This window comes from Psittacula echo (assembly GCF_963264785.1).
Source record: "Psittacula echo genome assembly, chromosome: 10".
NCBI classification, from domain to species: domain Eukaryota; kingdom Metazoa; phylum Chordata; class Aves; order Psittaciformes; family Psittacidae; genus Psittacula; species Psittacula echo.
In genome coordinates, this window is record NC_137741.1 from 7,500,385 (window position 1) to 7,524,927 (window position 24,543).

The window sequence follows — 24,543 nt, forward strand, 5'->3', positions numbered from 1 at the left end:
GGATGGACGTTGGGCAGGCTACACTTGTTTGTATCCCAGCTAGCCATTTCTGCCTGTCTCTTTCCAGCATGTGAGTCCCCATAACCTGTACCTCCCTCCACACAGCACTTTATATAGTTTGAAGGTACTGCTTGATGGTAGATTGCATTTCAATATTGTTTTATTTGGGCTTTTAGTTGTTTGTTTTAGCTGAAATTTAAGAAAAATAGTCTTTTCAAAACAGTGCTTTATGTGTTATTTTATATCTGCATGAATCACACAAGATTATTACAAGAGAAACATTTTATTGAAGTCCTATATAAATTGTTTCTCTGATTCCTTGTGGGCTCTTCATACCATACCAGATTCTCTCTGGTACAGATTTCCAATTACAGAAGAAAAAAATTATAGAGGTTTTTTTTAAATCTCTTGTTGCTTTTTTCTTTGTTATTTTTTTTATAAAATACTGGTGATGGCTTTTCCACTGCCCATGGCTAAATATTTAAGACTAGATAGGAATACAGACATGAAAAAGAACAAATTTTAAAGACAATTCTTAAGAAATATCTGCGGGTATTTCCTTGTCTCCCTTTAGTGAACTGGTCTTTCCCCTTAAGCTGCTGTTGTAAATATATTTCACAGCACATGAATGATACAAAACAGGAATAATGGGGGCAGTTTTGTTGTCAGAGAGCACTGGAAGCCAGAGTTGCAGAAACTTCCTGTATCTTTGATACATTAGATTACTTGAAACTGTAGGAAGTGAATATAAACTTAGGCATTAAACCTGTAAAGATGTGTTTGGTTTTTAGACACTACACTGTCCTACTGAAGTAGATGAGTTTAAGTTTTTTGAGTTTTGGTTTTTGTTGGGTTGTTTGGTTTTTTTATCAATATGACTCTGGGGGCCAAACCTCCTTTTCATGGAAGCAATGAGAAACTGGCCACTAGTTTTCCAAATAGGAACATGGTTTTGTAGTACTAGCCAAAAGAAAGGTCCGTTAAAGGCAGTGCAGAGACATCCTAATAATTTATTTACTTTAACAGTAATGCTTGTGTAAATTAAAAGTATTTTTGTATATGAGTTGTTGTTAATAGTATGAATTAATAAGGTACTGGATTAAGTCTTTTATTCTTCACGAGTGCTTAATCCTGCCTGATTTACAAACATGAGGAGCAATATCAAGCTATGAATGAAGATACAAAATCAACATAAATATATTTTCCTGTCTAGATTAATAGGTATGCTATATCAGTGCTGATTTTCATTATGTAATCTGTTCTGAGAATGGAAATAAGCACCATTATTATTTGGAAATACTGTGAAAACAAATAGCAGTTTGAATCTACTGAATTATTAAAGTCTACTTAAATCTGAAGAATCTGTTGTTTCACTTCATGGAAAATTTCTAAGCAGGCCATAAACTGCATTTTATTTTACATTACACTCTCCAGACTGTTAGATTATCACCTTCTCTTTTGTTTTCAAACCTTGCAAAGTTATAATGAAACAAGTCACAGGAACACATGCCCAGTTATAAAATACTCATATGTACATCTTTTACCTTGTCTCAGCTCCATTTGGCTATTAATTTAAAGATATTACAATACAAGACCACGCAAGTTAAGTTTCTTATGTTGTTGATGAATCATCTTCTACAACTACATTATATAACACTACTTGGTTTACACACACAGAGGATATTTGCAAAACTAAACAAAGGTATTTTTTTTCTGTTGGTATCTAGGTTATGAAAATTGGTCTGTTTTGTGCCAATTCTGTCTCCCCAGGAGGTCAGTAGTAGGGAAAGTCACTGTAAAAATGTCGTTGACTTCAATCAAGTGGTTTGTCTCAAGGTGGAGCACCTTGCCAGCCTGATGTCAAACAATTGGTATCAACTTGTTTGTTGGGGAGGTTTTGTTGTTTGTTTTGGGCTTTTTTATTTTTCTTTCCTAAGGGGGGTGTGCGGGTGCTTAAATGTATATAAGCGTATTCTTGTCTGATCAAGCCTGTGAAACTGGAATGCCTTTAGCAAATCAGGTGCCAGCTTCACCAATATATTACTCCAGTTTTACACGGTGCTTAATCTCCTGAGAGCAACTAGAGTAGTGCAGTGGCAAATCAACACCTCATGCCTAAAAGATTGTTGTCAGCTGATCTATGAAGAGCTTGCACTTACCGCTTTGAGTAAACATACGGACCTGTGCAACAGCAGCATGTCGTTTGGTACATGCACTTAATTTGGATTACAGACTGCAACAAGATTACAGTCTGCGTATTTAGCCAGGTAAACATTAATCTCTCGGCCAAAATCTTGCAGTCATGGTCCAGCCTCTCCCCATGTTGGAACCTCCTGCTTCAGTTGGTGGATCTGCTTCTGTAGTTCATCTCTGTCCAGCTTCATTTTCGCTTCTAGAACTTGCCGTAGAGACCCAATGCTCTCATAGATAGCTGCAAATCCTAATTGCAGGTGAGACTTAAATTAGTTCATATTCAAAAGCAAGAGTATTGCTATCTAGTAATAATGCTAGTAAATAATGCGCTTCCTACCATGACATTCTGCTTTACACTAGGAAGAGCACTCCTAAGCTAAAAAGATGTCACCTCTTATTACTGTGAATTTCACACTTGGTGAAAATCCTTTTTAGTGCCACAAGTGTAGCCATTACCTCTGCCCCAAGAGTCTTTAAACTACTTCAATACAGGCAAAGGCATTTTGAATATTATTATAGGTGGCTCATTGTTACCCCATTTCAGAATAAAGAACTTCATAACTGTGGTCCTACCAGCATTAACTTCGGCTTTCATTTCTTTTATATCTTCATTTATCTCATTTTGAAGTTTGCCAATGCGAATATTTATCTTTTCTTCAGTCTGTTTTGCTTCATGTGCTTCCATGGTTATCTTCTGTATTTCTTCTATTTTGTCAATTTTCTCTGCCATTTGGTTGAATTTCATCTCTATAGCTCTTTCGCTCATTTCCTGAAGACGGGAAAAGAATTTTAGTAATTTACTCTGCAGGTGAAATTACACTGGTCTTTCCCAAGTATACAATAGATATTAATTTAATTGTCTTTTATGTGGAATTCAAAACTGTAAAGAATTATTTGTTATTAAATGGTTCAAACAGACTTGATTATCATAGGGTAAAATACTGATCTATTAAGAAGTGATCAGATTTATTTGAAGACTCTCAGGCTGTGGGGTGTTACATTTGACATCACTGAAGAGAATTATACAAATTTTGAGGTCTGAAAATGTCACTCAAACAATATCTGCATTATATCATCTTAGTTATTAATGATGCTTTTGAGTACTTCCTGAGAAGTATTATTAGGACATTTGAACAAAACTTACAGTTTTTTCCTTGAAAGTAGATGAGAGTTGGTCAATCTTTTGCACAAGCTCTTTTTCAATCCTTTCATGTTCCTGTTCCAACCAGCTACGTGCAGACAAAATCTGGCTGCTGAGTTCTTCAATAGCATTTTTTAATCTAAGAGCATAAGAGAAATTAGCAGATATAAAAGAGAATAAAATTTGGTCGTTCAGCTGTGGCAGTTTTATGAACATGTTTGTAAAAAAAAAATATATCATGGTAATGCAGTACATGCATGGCACAATAAATATATGAATATGAATATATATTCATATAAATAAATGGTTATTTATATGAAACATATCACAACATTTTGAGATATAGTAGGTGCAAATTCTTTGCAGCATTGAAAACAGAATATAGTCATCTGTTCAGGTTATAGTCTTCAGGTCCATAGGTCTTAGATCTGAACAAAGATTTGATAGCCATTTACTTTAGAGGCAGGGCTGGTTCATACAGCCACACTTAACGTCGCCTATCCCCAGATCAAGTTTATACTGACCAGCTTTGCCAGTGAAACTGTTTCTTTAGAAAGTCTTTTTTTCCAGTGAATATTTGAAACCTGGATCTATTCTTTCATCTCGTTTGCAAATAGTTCTACTGATGTAACTGATAGGATTGCATGAGGCTGGCAATAAGCAGTAAGGAGTGAGGAGGTGGATGACTTAAGCCACAGCTGCCACTGAGTGAAATGCCTGGAGAAGAGTTAATATCTGAATTGAGTATATCCCTATATAATGTCTAGTAGTTGCACAGTAGCTTATCATTAATAATTTAGGTATTTGAGTTATGTATTTGTATTTGAAGCCAATTTAAAGCAATAACACTTTGTGAATGCTGTGCCTCACTTCCTGGTGGCTTGAATTGAACTTTTTGTCTGCACTCGACAGCATTTGTTGCCTTCTACAAAAAGGCCACTCCTACAGAAATCCTTATTTGTGTTCTTTAATATAAGTTCTGTCTGGATACTTAACTGGGAACTTCGTGGGCTTTTCAGAATTGCCTAACCACATTAGGGACAGAATTCTTGTTGAAAGCGAGTCCTCCTGGACAGACCATGTGCTTTTGTAATATCTGTTGAGCACACATACATATTTAAACAGGTTTGTGCTTTAATAGACCTGAAGATTACAACAGTCAAACTTGGAAAACTGAGGACCCTTTCTTCCAAGGTGCATGGCAGTAGCCAGATTTCCCAGGCACTCACTTCGTATCCAGAAGGTGGAGCTGTTGGTTGCTCTCTTTGTAAGCAATCTTCAGCTTTGCTTCTTGTTGCATTATTGATTGCTCTACTCTGCTCAGAAGATGAGAAATCTGAAACAAAATTCAGAATTTACAATTTTTCAGAAGCATTTCATCACAATCTCATCTGGGACGTTTTCATAACAGTAGAGGAGATCTTAAAGAAGGGCCGTTTCTGCTGCCACTTCACAATTACTGAATTTGCATGTTTTACTTTATCATGAAAAATATATTATCTTGCAAGATGAAAGTATCAATATTGTGAAAACTAATTTTTCAGCCATAAACAATTTGAATAGTCTTGCCTTGAAAGCATCTGCAAGCTCCCCCTCCTTGAGGTAGCTGAATTTATGTGATCCATAGGCATCCATGTTGCCACATATGCAGAGTAAACAAATGGCAAAGCACTCCACCAATAGTGATATTCTTTATCAGGTCATGTATAGTGACTCTGCAGTGATGAAAGTGCTGGGTTTAATTGGGGATAAGTCATTACTAACAGAAACTATTTTTATTTTTACAAAACATACTATTTTGTTCTAAAAGATTCCTGATAATATGCTCCTGACATGCAAATATACTGTACTGAGCCTTCTGAGAAAGGTAAAGTGCATTTTAACTGTTTACGTGCTGCACAATGGAGATGTAAATTACTTCTGTTGCCCAAGAAAATGGAAATGCCTTGAAAGGAGCTATGAAGAATCCTTTGCCTTAATGTTATGTCTCTGCTTCTATCTAGTTCTCACTTTCATTCTTATACTCAGTGGAAGAGAAACCTGACAGACACATCAATGGATTCACAGAACCCAAAACCAGTTTTGTTTTGCAGACTTTCAAAAATTGTGATTAAATACCTATGAAACCATCCTGGGAAGGCCAAAACATACAGGGGAAGACACTGATGCTTGCACTGTTATGGTAGTTTTGTAGAGCATCCTTGTCTTGTTCACATTCCAACCTCAAGAAGCTATTCAGGCCAGTCATCGTTGGCTTTTGTTCATTCCTAGAGTCCTGTCAGGTGCTTTGAAGTACTAGCCCCTTCTACACAGCATGCTAAAGGACCTTTTTCAGTTATACCAGTACAATAACACAGCTAGGTACCAATATTCAATCTAATAAGGACTGTGAGCAGATACACCTCTCCATTTTTAAATCTGTGCCCTCCCAGGATAATAGCTAACAGTAATGGAGTCACTGTGAATTGGGCTATAATTCTTACCCATACATGGATTGCTTTGGTCTAAATACCATACCTGTATTTCTGCTTCTTTGATTTTAGATTCCAAGATAAGCTTGGAGGTCTGTTGGTCTTTACTTAAGCTCTGAAGTCTTTCATAGGTAATTTTATGTTCTGCAGACAGTCTGGCTAACCCAGCATCACACCTGTGTGAATAAAATACCAAAGCAACAGCTGAAATGACTGTAAGGTCCAGGCTTTTAAGTTACCTGTTTTAGACTGGGCATTTCTGTGAAATTGTTGGCTGTCTAGTGAAACAATATCTTTTGAGACTGTAAAATGGTGATAGATCTCATAGTATTCAGCAACCTACTCCCAAATGGGACTAGAAGTCAGATAGTATGACACATACATTCCTGTCTTCTTGGCACTGACATAATATGTGTAGACTGTGTTGTTATCATTCAGGGGAGTCACATTAGAAATGCAAAGATGCAGAATTTCAACACCGTCAATTTTCTCATACTCTAAAAGACATCTGTTAAGGTATGCATGACTTCGCTTACATGATTAGAAGCCTAAATAATTGAGGATTATTTTTGCATTATTTCAGCTGTGTTTCTCTGAGTTTTGCGTTCTTATTTTTATTTGTGAAATAGCAGTATACAATTAATATGTGTAGTAAACAATGTGCGGCAAGTTTTACAGTTATTAGACTTTATTTAAGTAAAACTGTCATTGAAAGAAAAGGCAATTTTGTCTCAAATGCAGTGCTGGAACATAATTCTTGTTTCTTTTCTTCACACTGGAACATTTTTTGGTGCTGTAACATTTTCAGGATAAATGTGCTATAGAAATGTGCATTTTCTACCACATTTCAAAGCTGGTCAGGTGGATTTCATCTACAGTAATACAATAAGGGCATTAACTGAGCTATAAAAATATAAGTACTGTAATTTCAGGAGGAATACCTATGTGAAGTATGAGTCCTGCATGTTTTTTTTGCTAAGGGAAATAGTGTTATCGGCAGTGTTAGCAAATTTGATCTATAAAACTGATGGAGAACAGACAGCAGTTACAATTTGAGGGAGAAAAAGGCAGTAAAATGAAATAAGCTAAGGCACCTTAAGTCATTACCTAAACCAATGACACATTTTAACCTCTTTTTTAGTCACATTTCAATTTGAAGCCTTTCATTTCAACATGCATTTTCATCACCTCGGTTACAGTAACTACCATTATCATTAAACATGAAGGGAAAGTAACAGCTAAAATGACAAATGGAGCGTCTGCTTAGTATTACGGTACAATTTCAATATAAAAATAATCAGTAATGCAACATAGAATCATAGACATTATAAAACTTGTGAAAAATAATTTGTGGTTTAGCAGTTCAGCATTGTGAGAGCAATGGGTAATATCAGAGAGATTAATATGTAAGAGACTAGCTAAGGTTTACATGGCAGTGAACCATGAACTTGTAGGTCTTAAAATCAGGCAGTTTCTTTAGAAAGGTGAGAGAAGACAAATGTCTCCATGTTGGTATGATCAGAGAGAATCAGAGGAATGAAATATTCTTGCATCCAGTCACCAAAAGCCGCTGGGCTCAAAAAAATGGTTAGCTTTGTTTCTCTGAGGCATAACAGAAGATACAAAAAGCAACTGTAGCAAATGTAAACAGCAGGCATGTGTAATTGGTTTGAAGGCAGATGAGCTATTTGGGTTTAATCACAGTGCATCTCTCCTCTTTGTGTGACTCGGTTATGTGATCAAAGGGGTCAGACAGTTGCATGGTAACTGGAACATTAAAATTCTGACTATGTTAATTCACTGTCAGCTTGGTATGTATTAATCAGATTATTTTGGTTTTCTACAGGGATGCTGTAGTTGGCACTCTTTTAAAAAAGTTGGACTAAAGCTTAAATTCCACTGTCATGTAGGTATCCTGCTAAGTTTGGGGAGTTGTTAAAAAATAATATTCCATTTGAAGCAGTGAAAGAGAAGTCTTTTTGAGATCTATTGATATATAGGTATCTATGTATCTCAAAATGTATATATAGTACACTCTCACAAACACGTGATTAGTTTTGACCTGGAAGAAAACATTAGTGTCCTGCAGACAAAGAATGAGATTATGATATATTAGTTATGTGAGTATACACTTTGAGTTAAAAACTGAAAACAATTAAATAACTTCAGTCCATGCTTCCACTAGCTTTCAAATGGTAGAGAGGCAATAATAAGATGAACGTGTGGAAGACCGTGGACTTTTTGATTCAGATTTCTACTGCATGATGGGTGAGAAGAAAATGAGCAATCTAAACACAAGGACACATCATAGTTTGGAATTTTTCTTCATTCAAAAAAAGAAAAACCAAATAAAAAGCACCAAGAAAGGCACATTTCCATCTCCACTGAACTTCCCACACCCCTGAAAGTTCTGCTTTGATAGTTCTTTATAGATTCAAGTTAAAATGGCAATAGAATTCTTCTTAAAAATAGAACTGAATGTTTCTGAACATTGGATTTAAATTCCTGGGTAATCTAATCAAACTGTCTATATAAATTAAGCCAGTAGGCTGTGGCTGTAGATGGAAGTTGAAAACAACTTTACAGATTTGGTCATCTTAAAAGCACAAGGAAAGAAATGAGAAATAGATTAAGATTTCTAGGAAGAATATTAGTTTAAAAATATAAGAGCTGTATATAAAACCATTTTGTACAAAGAAATGCATAATAAATCTGTCTTCATGTCTGAAATGCTGAAGCTGGCCATCCAAACAACCCAGTGCAGTTTTTCATATGCAATTGCACAGATGCACTGTTGAAATGGGGCCAAAGATGCACTAGAATGTGTTCAGTTCACCAATGTTTGATTTTGGAGTACATTTGCTGAAAGTTGTGGTTGCCAAGCTGTATGCTTATGTGAAATCAGTAAATGAAGAAGAAATTGAGAGATTTCACAGTGCCAAGTATTATTCTCAGTTTCAGAATACAGTATAATTCGAGGAACAAGTCATGTTTAATGTAAACAATGAAATTACCAAACAACAGCTTTCCAAGTCATAGTGAGCAAAAGCAGTAGTTATTTTTCTGGCACACTGAGGAGTATTTTTGTTGTCTTTGATCTCTAGGAAATCAAAGCACAATGGTTGCTCTATTCAGTATCACCAGGGACTAGATAAAGCTGAGAACTACATCAATACTCTGCAGCAGGATGCTATCTATCTAAATATACTATAATGGTGCATACAGATCTTAATGTTCCTGTTTTAGTGTAACAGAAGATGTTTCAGTTTAAATACGAGTGTTTCACTGACAAAGAAGTAGCCGAAGAACAAGTAGTGAAAAGCAAGTCGATATGTGTAGGGGATCCACTGGGCAAGAACAGCAACGCTGGTAGCTTCTGACTAGCCTGGATCAAGGAGCCCAGATCAGCCCTCATGGTGTGCATCTCCTACACAGCAAGTAGCCAGAATGCAGCAGATTTGTTATACTTCTGCAGTTCATAAATGCAGCACATCCCAGATGCATCAGACTCATTTTCTGTGCAGTGTAGGAAAATCTTCCTACATGTAATGAGTCCAGTGTGTCTGAAATGAATCAGATCTATAATGTATATAAAAATCATCTAAATATGCCAAGTAGGCCCAATTTGAATGTGCATAGCTGTTATTTCTCTGGATGTTTCATCTATCAGGAAGCTTCTAGAGACAAATACTGCTGTAGTTCTGACCAGGCTGCTGTATTTAAACTTTCCAGACAAATTATCATAGCCCACAAGTTATTCTGTAAATAAATGATAAGGCAGTACTCATTACTGTAACAATCGAATATCACTAGAAATAGAATTAGTAAATCTGTGTTATATAAAATCGCCAACATCAGGGACAGGAGACTGGAGTAATGGATCTGTCAGTATCTGTCTAATTTTCTGCTGAATGTGTAACTGAATTCAATAGAGGTCATATTTTTCTTGAAGTCAGTAATAATGCTGATTTTTAGGAAAATGTACAGCATCATTCATGGTGAGCACTGCAGTGATGCTCTACAAATTCAGCAATAAATTGTGCTTAATGAGAAATAGCCCAGAGACATGAGCTGTAATGTGTATTCAGTTTTCTTCTGATAGTGATATTAGTTGATTCTGTGGTGCAGGTGAGTTCAACTGTGAGGTCTGGCCAAATCTCATTCTTCTGGAGCTGTAGGTAGTGTGGTTTTGGAGCTGTGCATCAGAAATGCATGTGCATGTAGGGGTCCCTGTTCTCTTCATTTAAAAGCATCAATCCTGAAGAAATAATGAGACAGTTGCTTGATTACATATTGACATGTTACAGAACAGTTGGTGTTAGGAAATAAACACCAATCTCGCCAATATTGAAGTTGAATAGGATGTTTGGTATGCGTGTAATTACTGGACCTGAAACTTGGCCAGCATCCTGAGATTGACACTAAAATTATTACAGGACCAAAAAGCTCAGACTCAGGTGATTTGCTGTCACGTGGCACATATAAACTGATTGTCCATCTTTGTGCTTCTAGCCTAGAGCAACCATGATGTACTTGAAGTTAAATTAGCCTCCTGTCACTGCAGCCTGAACCATACATTGTACCTTGACTGTGGCTGTAAGCTGCTGCATGGTAAGCTGGTAACCCACAGTAACTTGATCATGTTTCTAAGGTTCCACTCTCTGAACTCATCTGAAAGATAGCAGGACTAGATGTTAAAGTTAAAATTACATCAAGTGAGTTCAGCTTATTTTACATAAGGAGCCTTGGCTAAAGTAATCAGAAAGGAAATCCCAGGGAATGCTTCTAGTAAGTGTCTGTACAATGCCAGCAGCATAACAAACTGCCATCTTGACCATGATCTCCAGATACTGCTATAATAATTCACATTCTTTCTCAAATTAGAGTATGTCTGTAAATAAAGGCAAATAGCTTTCTTCCATGGAACACTGCTTTAGCTTGCTTTCTGATAAAGGGAAACTTATTTTCTTCCTCATTCAGAGAGAATGTTTACATAGCGTAATCACAGAATCACGAGGATAATGCTGACTAGAATGTAACAGTTAAAGGACAATAAACTGATTCTCTTAGGGCAGTGAATACAAATAGCCAACATTTTTTGCACAATCTAACGAAAGGCAGATTGGTATAATCTCATACAATTATCAGATAAATTGCAAGCCAGGCACAGTACATGGGTGTTGCCCCAAGTAAATAAAGGAAGAAATCCTGGCACAGCCTGTGCTAGTCCCACTACCAGTCCTCATAGCAAGTACTTGGGAGAGGCAATGGTCCCATTGCAAAGCTTGTGCTGGCATGTGTTTGTTAACTTGAGTTCTGTTATTGAAAGTAAAGGCGCTATATTTGGCTTTAGAAGGTGTCGGTAACTGTGTTGTTCCAAACATGGACTTCTCTCAGGATGTAGTATGATCTCAAACTGGACTTTTTAGATAAAGAAGCAGGAAGATCTAAGCATGTAAATGTCTCAGGGGTTTGTCAGTGAGATAGCTATATATGTGTCTGTATATCTCTCTCTATATTTTTTCAATCAATTTTGTTGTTTGACAAAATAAATGTCTAATTCATTTCTAATGTCTAGTTCATTTATGCACTAAAGGATAGTGCAAAACAGAAAGTAAAAGTTCTCTAAAGTAAAGTTCTTTACAAAATGGGCTGTGTATGTTAGTGGGAACTACAAAAAAAACCCCAATAATTTATGAGAAAACTTTAGTTCAAGGAAAATCTCTCCTGATTTTTTCTTTTGGCTGTTGAAGGTTATCGCTAAATCAGCTGAAGTATAAGAAAATTGAAAGTTATCTGTACAATATAGACAGTAGGTCAAATTCAGGACAAGTAGACTTCCACCAGAGTTATAAGCCAAACTAATTTAGGCCAGATTAGGTCCTTTTTCTGTAGCTGTGTATGTCATCTATCTTTCGGGTTCAACTTTACAAACAGTTAAGCGAATGTTGTTAAACTGGAGTTTGTAAATGTCCTGTTGATAGCAGTCTGTGTAGTGGCACAACTGTAATCTGGAGTTTCAAGTACCTGTAAACCCTCTAATACTTTATAATTTTCAGTTCCTTGCATGTCAGTAGCCCATGCATTTATTTTAATATGGCTAACCAATAACGGAACACACAGATTTTTACTTCTAAGATATATGCAAAAAATGTGCAACTCTTCTGTTCTTTACAAGTGCAGATCGTTCCATGCTGCCTTTATAATTGTGCTAATCTATTTGTTTCAAAGATAGGCCAGTCCAACCATAGTACTCTTTAAAGCTGAACCAAATCCAAATTCCTAAGGAATTTCAGGTAATTTATTAAAAACTAATTTCAGGAATTTCAGGAATCAAGGATAACATTGTTATATTTAACACGTAATACTGGAATGCAAAGGATTGTTACTCATTTTCTTGAAAACACAGATTAAAATTATCCCAGGAATTTTGCCAAAGTTGAACTCAGCCCATTGTCATTAACATTCATACTTCAAGATTAAAACAACATTAGCTAGTCCTCAAAATATGCTTCTGTGTTGACTTTTACCTTGCAACTCTTCCCCGAAGATCTCCTAAACCAGAAAGCTGCCGCATTTCCAGACTCTTCAGGGTAGAATTTGTTCCATAGCTGAGATTGTCTCTGACACGTATCTGTTCCTGCAGCATCTACAAAGCATTCATATGCAAATACAATCTCAGTATGTCACATTTAACGTACACTTAAAATGTCACTCATTATTTTTCAGTATTTCATAACATCAGATACTATTTTTTTATTACTTTATTAAAAGCTTTGTTTTGTCTTGAACTGAACCAGACACCTTTTAGGTCATACATTATTTTTTTATTCTCAGTGTCCAATCTGCATATAAATACCATAATATGTATAAAGTATGACTTTACAACAGAATGGAGACTTAAATATTAACTTCTATCCTTTCATTTTCCCCACCACACCCCTGTTGCTCATTGCAGCAGAGGTCAGGCGTGAAGCCACGTATCTGCATGTGATTAGGTCATAAAAATGAGCAGTTGTGTTTGGGTGCTTGGTGTCATCTTTAAGTTGGAAGTGAAAGAAAGTTTATTACAGAGCTAAGGCACTTCCTGGTGTTTATACAGCACAGCCTTTGGTCTGAAGTTGAGCTGGGTATGAGTGTTGCATTAATTCTTTTTTTTTTTTTTTTTGAGGTTTTCCAGTGCAGTTTTTCAAAGCAAGTTTATTAGTACCACAAAGGTTTCTGTGTTTATATGCTAATATGCTATGCTATCTTCATAGCCGCTGAAAGAATTACACAACTTGCAAGCAGTTTTTCAGGTTACAAAAACAATTCATAAGCTTGCAGGATCTTTAGACCTTGTCTGACCTTTAGTTATCCTGTGGTAAACTTTCTTATTAAATCAGAAGGAATAAGTAGCTGAGATGGCATTAGTCCTGTGAAAAATTCTTAACATACCTCAATGTCCCGGTTAAGCTGCCTCACTATTGCCGTTATGTTTCGGATATGTTCCTCCAAGAGTTGCCTAGCCAACCGGTCACCCCCCCCTTTGTTCTGCATTCTGTGCAGAGTGGAAACAATGTCCTCCTTAATGCGAAAAGCGTGTTCCACAAGAGCCGCCGTTGTTTTCTCATGGCTTAGGATTCTGTCTTCCAGCTGATCCACCAGGCTCGCAGATGCCAGTGGGACCGCTGTCAATGCCTGGCTATGCAGTGCTATGTTTCGAACCCGTCTAGTGAAGAAGAATATCCACACATTGTTAATTTCTCACACACAACTCTGCAATGTCTTTCCACTGGAGAAAGTGCAATATTACCTTAGTAGCAGTATTGGGGAGAAGCACAAAATTACTTACAGAGTAACCCACTGCTACAAATAAGTGTTGGCTACTGCATCTATCATGTACAAAAGCAGGTCAGGCTCTTTTTCATATTCTTTAAAGAAGCTTAAAAAAGCAAAGGGTCTCAAGAAAAGGACATTAGCATTATAAAATTAGTTACAATCCAGGGCTATAATTTGATTAAGAATCCGAATTCAAAGCCTTTCTATTGTATTACAAAAGTAATGCTATTTGGCTCTACAGTTTTCAGGCTTAATCAAAGCAGTAACTGCAGAAGGTACATATTGCAAACTAAATGGAAGCAGATCGAGATTAAAAAGGAGCAGCTTGTATCCATTCCTTTATTCAGTCTCTATAGCTATTCTGTAACAAAGCTTGTTCCTCCATGTCCTGCACAGTACCATATGCACATGTACTAACTGAGGAGAGACCAAAATTATGATTAGCTTCTCACAGTCTTGGAGGTCAAATAGCTTACATTTGGGTACCTTAAATAATTGTCTAGATTTGTCAAGAGTTCTGCACTGCATAGCTTCCGTGGAAAGCAATGGAGCTCATGGGTGCTCAAAGTAAAAATTAGGCTGCTAATGCGTGCAATCTTTTCCTGCTGCTGTATTCTGTAAAGAGCAAAGAAAAATTTCCAAAGCATAGGTGGAAGATATAAATTCAACCCCACTTTGAAAGACAAGATCGTTTTCTTGGAACTCTGTATTTACTGTGCATTCTCCATGTTGTTTCCTATTAATGAGCCAAATTAACAGTTTACTTTCACCATGATGATATTGACAGAGATGTATGAGGACTCCAGTAAAGGTCACTTCTGACTCTGAGTTTTTGCACTTAGTCCATACTATTACAAGACTGGCTGAGTATAGTGTTCTCGGACTTCTACTCTCAGTTTAAACTATTTGATTTCTCTGGGAAAAGGTTAAGTAAAAGCTGAGTAAGGAATTGTGATTTGGGCCATGATTTGAATGAATCTACAGTATATCACTTTGCTTTGCATACTAATGCCAAAGTCCCAAGTCACAGCATTACTATATATAGGGAATTGAGAGACACATAATACTTTGCAATATGAAGATTTTATTTTTTACGTTCCAAACTGTACCTTTCAGAAGGGGCAAGAGTTGGGAAGATTGGGCTTCGCTGGGCCATTTTCTGGTCAATAATATATGTCTGTTGAAAAAGTACACATTGAATTATTTAATAGTTTATATCTGGCACTGAAACAACTTAATGCTTCTGTTTTAAGTGAACCTTTAAGTAAAGTTTAGGATTATGCTGACAGCTGTGATCTCAGAATTCAGATATTGCTTATGGAATAAATACCAATAAAAATTAATACAAAAGAATAGAAACAAAAAAAAACTGCTAAAAAGCTTTTTTGTAGGGAAAATGATACTCTTGAAAAAGGCACAGTTGACAGCCTTGAAACTGAAATCTGCTGTTGACCCACAGAACTGGTTTGGCAGGACAGAGGCAAACAAACTTCTTGTCCCCAATCTCTCTGCTGGTCTTGGACATCATTAATCAATCAATAAAAATGTAAGATCAGTGGGATTATCATAAAGCTTAAAAAGGCATTGGCTAGAGAATGGAATAACAATATTTCATGACAGCAGATTTTTTGGGGTATCTTTCCGGTAAAAGCATTGGCAGTCAGAATCCTAAATAAAATGTGTGACATCAGCATTGTTTAGCAAAACTGAGCCTTGTATTAATCTGTCTTCAAATCTAAATGGCCACACTTCATGTTGTAAATGCTTCTGTGATAAGAATATAAATTCTGGTTTTAATTTTTAGACATAGCCAGCCAGACTGTGACAGACATTGCAGCAGGGTAGGTCTGTTAACTAGCTTCAAAGGAACATTTTTGATATCTTACTGTGAGACCAGTACATGGCTAATAGCTTTGTTCATTGACAGAAATTAAGTTAATGAAAAAGATGGTATCCTCAATCAAATCCAACTATTCCACCTTATATAAAACAAATAAACATTAACTACAAATAGGACAAGCATGGCCTGAACCTGAATTCCTTGGGAACCTAAAATCTTTACTGAAAACTAAAGGCTAATGTATGAAAAGAATTTTGCAATTGCTGATGAAATCTGGTGTAATATGCTGTACAAACAGGAAAATAGTGTTATTGACACAAAACAGTCAAATACTGATGGTGAAGCAGTGATAGGACTACTCTCAGAGATCTCAAAATGCCAAGCATGTTTGTGCTTTAGAAATGTATGAAAGCACTGCCTAAAAGCAGAGAGCAAACATTGTCACAGTATGTGTGTTCTATTTATAGCACAGTGCTTCAGAAACTACAAATTAGAGAAAAATAGTTTTGAGAGAAGCTGGGTTGCTGAGCAGCAGTGACACTAGACTGCAATTCAGAAGGTCTGACTCTAATTCCTTGCTCAATCCCTGCACAAGTTGTTTCTATATCTAATGATTCTATTTCCCTTTATGGAAGACAGAGATACCTTTCTCCTTGTTTAAGTTCTTGCATGCCTATAAGTAAAAGGCACAGCATAAGAGCTGGCTATTGTCTTGATGAATTCTGCTTTCAAAGTCCTGCCCAGGCCCTGACTGTCCAGTCGTGCAGCCTGTTCCTCACACTCGTGATTTCCCAGCTGCTGTCTTTTAAACAATACCACCGCTCTGCAGGGCATCCCTGCTGTGCGCAGTGTTACACAGTACAGCAACCGGGCACCTCTCAGTAGACCTGAGCTCATTCACTCCTAATCCTCTGGGCCATAATATGTTTTACTGATCTCGATGCAATGAAGCATTTAAACACAACAATTATAAACTCAGGAATATCCCACTGATTTAGAAGAACTATGCATATCACAGCAGCAAAGCACTGGATGCTACCTAGAAAAACGAAGAACAAATATTAAAGTCTGTACATCTAGCAGTATCTTAGTGAAATACACCTTATAAAAACCAGCCAAACAAGAAAAAACCCTTGACTGGATTGTAGTAAGTGTTGTAAATAAGTAAGTGTTGTAATCTTACAACCTTCAGTATTCCTTTATTATTGATTGAAAAAAATAGAAAATGTTTGCAGCAGAGCAAGCATAGGATTGCTTGAAGGTTTTACTTTTTTTTCTGCCAGACTGCATTAGACATGCAGCTAAATGCAAATGTCTGGAGAAATAGTGCCTATGAAACTAAAGTTACACAGATGGACTCTCATTCGTTCCTGCTGACTGAAGCACATCACTCAGTACAACAGTGAAATACCCCATCATTTATCAGATTTCTTGATCTCATCTAACATCCAGAAAGGATGTGTTAAGACCTTGCTCAGCAGTTGTAAAAAAGCTTTTCTGCAGTTTGGAGATATTTACAGTAAACAATAATGGATTAGGTGTCAGAACTAATGGCAGACTCACTCTGTATGAGCATAATACTGATTTAGTACCATAGAATAGTTAGACTAATAAATATAAAGGAAAAAAAAATATTCTGTGCCTAGATTCAGAAGAGTGTAATTTCACATAGCTCTGATTTTAGTGGCAGTAAACTGGAATCAACTTGGATACCAGTTCAAATACGGGTTTCAGGTGCTTTATATTTTTTACATGTTATCTCCTGCTTGACACTACTCTAGCAATTTAAACCATGACATATTAGCCAGTGATTTTTGTTGATTGATTTAATTTACTGAATATTCCAAATATACTTGTCACATGGACAAGATTTTCCCGGTTCTAAATGGTATGCCTGATTGCCAAAAGCAAGAGTTCAGTTGATACATAAGGCAGCTTTTCCATACAAGCATCTGGCATCTCTTTATCATTTCTTCATGTCACTGACATCAGACATGTAAAAGCTTGGAAAAAAGAACACACATGGGACATGCTGAAGAAACACTTTTTGCAGTGCAAAGTTCATTCCTTGCTATTTGTACTGTGGCATCCCTTGCCCACTTCAGCAGACTGCCTCGCATGTTTATTTTCTGTGGGTTCTCCATTTCTCCTGTTTTGAAGGATAATCACATCTGTAATGTTCAGTTCTCCGTCTTCCATGAAAACCTGTGTCAAATACTTGCTGTAATGTCAGTGCACGTCAGAGTGGTTTTCACATTCATTCTCACAATATGCCTGGGTGATGGGAAAGCATTATTTTTCCTGAAAATACTATTTTCCTTCTGTTGCTGGTCAGGAAGTGAAGCACGTGGGGGCTTACGTGACTTGACACAAGTTGCATGGGAATCGAAGCAGACTGAAATACCTGCCTAGGCAAACACTTTAATCACTCTTTTCTTCTGAAAATAGAAACCACTTTGGTTGCTGTACAGTATGGCAGCACTGCTCCGGAGTCGCAGATCCTGGTGTTACTCTGGAGCACTTTGGGGCGACATTTTGGAGTACATGAGAAAGCCCCTGTGTCACAGCTCGGCAAAAAGATGGGTCAAAACCTGATGTATCAGTGCGTCACGTGAAACAAACCCTTGCAAAACCCCTCTGCGCTGCCATGACGTTCTGTGAACATGAATGCGGTGTGCGGCGGAGTGCGGGGCGGGGGCTCCCCCTTGGCAGAGAGGGAACCGTGCCAGCTCCGAGCCCAGGCTAAGGGTCCTCTGAGAAACGCGCCTGCTCAGGTGCTTGGTGCTAACGCAGCCATGCAGCATTCGGGGTGCGAGCTGGGACCCGTTTCGGCGGCACGCCGCGGGGATGCTCCGCTCCGCCTGCGCTCGCCTCGCCCGCGGCTCTGCCGCTCAGACAGGCCCGGGCGCGCCGGGGGCACCCTGCGGTGCGGGGGTCATCGGGAATCGTGGTGAGGGCTGTGAGACACGGGGTAGGCGACAGCTGACAGGACACCGCGGCGCAGACACCACTCTACGGCCATGCAACACCGAGGGACAGAGTTGGGACAGACTCAGCGGCGGGCGCAGGGCGCTGCGCGCACTCACCCGTGCTGGATCAGGGCAGGACAGCGCTGCCCATCTTTCCCTGCATCCCAACGGCCGGCTGAGCCCCACTCCTTAACGCGCTGCCACCGCTAGAGCAGCCGTTGGGGAGGCTTCGCGACTGCCTTCAAGCAGCCGGGGCGTCCGTCTGTCCGTCCGTCCGTCTGCCCGTCCGTCCGCCCGCAGCGCGGGGCCTCCGCCCGCCCGCCGGGCTGCAGGAGCGGGGCGGCCGCCGCAGGCCGGGCTGCGGGAGCGGGAGCGGTTGCCAAGACGCCGTCGCCATGGGAACGCTCTCGTTGGGGGACAGCGACGCGCGGCAGCCGCGGGGGGGGGCACGGGATGGGAACACGTGAATATTCCAGCCGCCGGGACAACCCCCTCGGGCCATCGCTTCCGCTCAGGTTGCACAGCGGTGCGAAGGAGGGAGGGACCCCGCAAACAACTGCTGGGGTCCCTGCGGCGGGATCAGCGACGGAGCTGCGGAGCGGGGCCAGGCCTGCGGCTCCCGCAGCAGCACACGGCCTCCGGAAAGAAAGTTCGGTGTTGCCAAAGCAGTAGTTACTCCGAATGACTAATGGTGTAAAAGAGCTGAGAGTGTGACTGAAGTATGGATTTTTCCACAGCATATAACAAATCCTGATAAAAAAACAAGATTGTTAAAATCAATGACAAATAATAGTTTTGTTTATAAGATTTCTGCATTATCTTTTTCAAACAAGATCTAACATGTAGCTTCAGTAAAACTTCATGTATCACAGCAAGGATGATCTGTCCTTTGCACAGCAGAGGCATATGATCCAAGAGAAAAGCAGTCCTTAGAGGGTGTGTCTGCCTGCACTTTTGCTTCCTGCCTACGTCATTCTTTGGATTTCAGTACAAACCACCTTGGGTAAACAAAGGGTAAGTAAAATCGCAGACAAACTTACTGCATCAGTTCACTCTGAAATAGCAGATTGTCTCTGGCTTTGGTTAAAATATATACAACTTCTACAGTTGCATAGGGAGAAACATTGCAGGACTGAGGATCTGGCAGATGCAAAGGATGAAAGTGTTACAGCATACACATATTATTGTAAAAGCAAGGCAGGGCTGAATCCACACTCTGATTGACCTATTTATTTTAAAGTGATTCCCACATCAAAGGGTTGGCCCAGAAACAAAACATGCCATAACTGCTTTCAAAATAGGATAGTAACCAACCGAGAATCATAGGATTGTGGAATCATTCAGGTTAGCATGGACCCCAGGAGGACACTTGGCCAACCTCCTGCTCCAAGCGAGGTTACTGATGAGGCCAAATGCAGTTGTTGAGGGTTTTATCCAGCCTGCTCTAGAAAACCTTCAAGAATGGAAATGCCCAGCGTGATTTTTCTTGCTGCTGGGATATTCAGTGTTTCCAGGAGGTTTAAAGCAAATTGATTATTTTAATTTACAAATATGTCAACAGCTGTACCTCCTACTGCAGTCTTGTAAATAACATTAACAGGTACCTCTGTACCTGCTCTCAGTCCACTTTGTCCCTATAGCCTGTGTCTGGCAACAGAGTTCAGCATGGCAGGGGACGAAGGATGGGGAGCTGACATGTAAATGCTTGTCTGTTCTTGCACTCTTCCCTAGGCACCCGTACCAGCCACTGCCTGATACAGGACACTGAGGTGAATGATCTTTGGTTTGACCCACCCAAATGTTCTTTTCATTTTGTGTTATCAGAGATCATTATTTTTATACTTACATCACTTCCTTGATGGTTCTAACTGAAACAGTACTAAACTGTTGTATTTTATATCATTACATCTTCTGTGTAATTGATACTGAATACACAGATTTATTTTCTTAAAGGCCAGTTCAGATCACTTTCCTTATTGAAGCACAGTATCAACAATAATGTTAATTTATTCTGGAGTGTTCAACTGTCTCACTCATGAATGGAACTCCATTTTAAATCATCACAGAATTACAGAATGGAGCAATTTAGGCTGGAAGGAGCCCTTAGAAGAGAATCTGTTTCAACTCCCAATTCAAAGCAGGGCTAATGTTGATGTTAGATCAGGTTGCTCATCATAACATAAAGTTTTGATCATAAAAGCTTGTGTAATGTTTCAAAAAATCTCCCTCTGATGAAGAAAATAACCCAAACAATTCTTGTACTTTTGGTGATGTGAACCTACAGCTTAACTGAAGTCAGTCACAGGAACACAAACAGCAAAACTCCTCGATTTCTGCATTCCTGTGGACCTCTTCCAGATTTATACCAACCTTGCAAATAACAACATTATTCATACATTTTGGTTTGCAGCTAGAGAAAAATTCAACTCCATGAATTCTGAGTATCTCCTATGTCTGAGGCTTCTCTTAATCAGATCCAGAGCCAGAGAGACACATGTTGTTTATCCTCCAAAAAAAACCCACCCCAGACAACAAACCACTGGCTGAAAAGGGCTGTTCACTTTGCTACTGTGCTTTTTACTGTAGTGGTATTTTAGATGGACATGTTAAACATGATAATAAGCATATCTTCTAAATAGGTATGCTTCTCTAATTTAAGGCACACAAAAAAGAGGAAGGAAGGGAGATACTGTGTTAGCTGCAGAGAAAGGTAGTGTAAGAAAGCTGAAATGATTATACTGTTTTCCAACATGGAAAACTGTCCTAATGACTGAAGTGATTTCATCACATTTTGAGTAAAAAACTCTTGCCTTTGTTGGATACATGCTATTTTGTTTGTCCCTTCATTTTACAAGAAGAAATTTCTGAATCCATTCTTTATTTTCTGTAAGTAGAATTCTGCATTTGACAAATGTAGCTGAGGGCAGAATGTAACCATCTGCATTTTAGCAGTGAGATTATAAAGTGTCTGTTTATTCTGTTTATTCCTTGGAATTCAGATACAGCAAAAAATTGCATGAATTTTTAATTTTATACCATTTGTTTTTCTGTGATACAAATCCTTCATCTTTCCAAGAAATGCCAAATTGTGTGGTTTTCTGACTAGAACTATGATGTCTTGTTAAGGGCAGTAAGCCTTATTTTAGTGGCTTTCAGGCATTAATTAAATTATTACTTAAATTATTCTGGCCAACAGAAGACAAATATGTGGTTTATAAAACTCACTCTGAATACATTTTGTAAGGAAGAGGAAAGCAGCAATGCCTTTTTTTTTTTTTCTTTGCTGTCAGTTTTAACCAATTAGAAAGCAGTCAGGGCACTGCGTGTTTCATTAGGATTTCTCATCTTTTCCAGATTCACTGACTTCTCATAAGAGTTATTTCTTTCTGAAGCCATGATAATATTTTTAGAATGGAGGACAAGGAAAAGTTGTATTCTGTGGGCTTCTAGAGGTAAGTACCATGTTCTTTTTTCAGACAATGCAGTTTTTATACATTTCAGCATCAGTGCTGGCACCCTGTGTCACTCAGATGGTGGGTAGCTGGAGACACGTGTGAGTTACTAGATGCACTGTGGAGGCAACAGCTTCTCTCTTGAGGCGCTGCATGGTGTGACGTGGGCCCTGCATCAGATGATGGCAAAGAGGCTGTAGTCAGTCCTGTCAGTAGCCTGTACCCACCTTGGACAGAGTCCGGAATGCCAAGTCAATAAAACCTCCTCAGGCACTGAAGTGAAGTTTGTCCTTAAATGTTTTCCTGAAGCTTAGCACTAGTGATCAGTATCAGGAGGACCAAGTGCTGCAACGGCTTGCAGCCAGAAAATATCCTCAAAATAATTCTCAATGCTGGCACTTCTGTGCGTGAGCTGGTAGGTGTTACTAACACAACACAACTCTGTCAGACAATACACACACTGAAAAATCAGATGCAAGTTCTTGATGCAGGGACATACATCTTTTCAGGTTAGGTCTTTTAAAGGTAACCTGTCCATATGAATGTTGTGACAGACATTTCACCACTTCTAAGTTTTGTGCATAATATAAAAGTACAGAGATTCCTTTTTACTCCACTGGAGCTCCCCGAGATGAAAATGTGGGTTCTGGGTTTCCTGGAGATGACTACGACACATTGTGGGCTGGAGGAGCCCAGGCATGCAGAACATTCAGGCACACCACCACTGACATTGGAAGGGAAATGCCTTCCCCTGCTTCTGAGCATGGATGTTGAATAAGTATAATTCAGCTTGGGCATTAGGTGTTTCGTTAAAATAAGAAGAATTAAATGAATATGTTTAGAAGCATGAAAAGAGTTCACTGTAAACTTGACTGTGCTTGGTACACACAGAGCTAAGCAAAGGCTTCTCAAGACACAAAGCACTGATGCCTTCATCCCTACAATTTTTGTTGAAAACCGTCTTATAGTCCATCTAGAGTAGGTGGCCCCCAGCAGCCCCCATAAACTGCAGTGAGCTCAGGACCAGTGTCCTGGGTTCAGCAATAGCAGTCAGTTTTTCTCCTTCTTAGTAGCTGTTGCAGCACTGTGTTTTTGACTTTCGGCCTGGGAACAAAGCTGATGACACTGATGTTTAGACTGACCAAGGACTTTGTGAGTCTCATGCTCTGCCAGGGAGGAGGGGAAGCCGGGAGGAAGCGGGGACAGGACACCTGACCCAAACTAGCCAAAGAGGTATTCCATACCACAGTACGTCATGCCCGGGGATGTAACTGGGAGCTACCCGGAAGGGCATGTCCTCTTTCTGTCGGGCTCTCTTTTCCGGCAGGCGGTATCGTATTCTCTTCCCTTGTTATTTCTCTTATCATTATTATTATTGGTGGCAGCAGTAGTGATTTGTGTTATACCTTAGTTACTGGACTGTTTTTATCTCAACCCGTGGGAGCTACATTCTTTTGATTCTCCTCCCCATCCCTCTGGGGGGTGGGGGGGAAGTAGACTGCGTGGTTCTAATTTACGGCCCGGGCTTAAACCACGACAACCAGTTTCTCCATTAGCTCTCAAGTGTGAATGCACTTTTTTACTCTCCTCCTACAGCCTAGTTTCTCTACTTTTTTCATAACTTTTTTCATACAATATAAATGTAAATACACATACATACAAATATGTCTGTCTTAAGAAAATTAACCTAGACATTAAAAAAGACCTGCATCCAAAGCAAATAGGAAAAAATATACCAAACCAGTATAGATTCTCTTTTGTTTCTTAGCCTTCTATTCACTCTCGGGATTCTTACAGGGTTGTTTTTTTTCCACCACTTTTTAGCACAGTCTTATAAATATATGTAACATTTCCATATTCAAATGAAATACTAAGCAAACTATTTTTGTCCGATTTCCATAAAATTGCTGTTACCTTCTGCTGGGAATCAAAGTGTGAAACTCGGGTGAAATTTTGCTCACTTCTAGCATTATCTAGCATTATGTTTTTGCTTTAATAGCTATTGTAGCTCATATTCACCACCCAATTACTTTCTCAATGCAAATACTTCCTACCTCTCGTATTGATGTCAGCTAACACAGTCCACTATGGAAATCCCAACCTTCACATGATCAGTAATCACACAGTGCTGTAAACCCAGCTGAGCTGAGGAAGTGTTTTGGTATTCTTCAAACCCAAGGATGCAGCATGCCTCCGGGGCTGTTGTGTTTCATCCAAACCACCAGAGTGTGTGGAGCCCAGGAAGGGGCCAGATCAACAGTTTAAATTTTGTCCCATTGTATCGAGCTCATCAGGGCGGTTTGAATTTGTAACACTTCATCAGCCGTGTTTTATGTCTGCAGACCAGCATGCTGATCCTGCTGCCAGATCCATAAGGACAAACCCACTGCCCTTCCTCTGCTCGGGCAGGTCTGGCTGCAGATCCAGCAACTGCCCCAGAGGAGCCAGAGCAGCTCTCCAAAAAGTCTGAAGGGAATCCGCTTATGCCTAATGTCTGTATTGATGTGGAAGCTGGTCTGTATTTTGTTTGTTTGTAAAACAAACAATAACAATGGGATAACTATATTCTGTGTAAACCACTGTTTTGGTGTGGTTTTTTTTTTTTTTCCCTTGTAACTTTACTTCTTTTTCAATAAGAAATGAACTAAACCGACTA

The 24,543-nt window shown here is 38.9% G+C and overlaps 1 protein-coding gene across 1 annotated transcript; it reads right to left on the reverse strand.

The window, feature by feature from the left end:
- Positions 1-2,300: 2,300 nt before the first annotated feature.
- Positions 2,301-14,782, reverse strand: FAM81A (family with sequence similarity 81 member A; the record flags this gene model as incomplete). Its single annotated transcript, XM_080626520.1, has 8 exons — positions 2,301-2,440; positions 2,767-2,962; positions 3,338-3,473; positions 4,564-4,670; positions 5,852-5,981; positions 12,336-12,454; positions 13,243-13,516; positions 14,736-14,782. The coding sequence occupies 8 exons, from the start codon at positions 14,780-14,782 to the stop codon at positions 2,301-2,303; spliced, it is 1,149 nt and encodes a 382-aa protein (XP_080482646.1).
- Between the last annotated feature and the right edge of the window lie 9,761 nt (positions 14,783-24,543).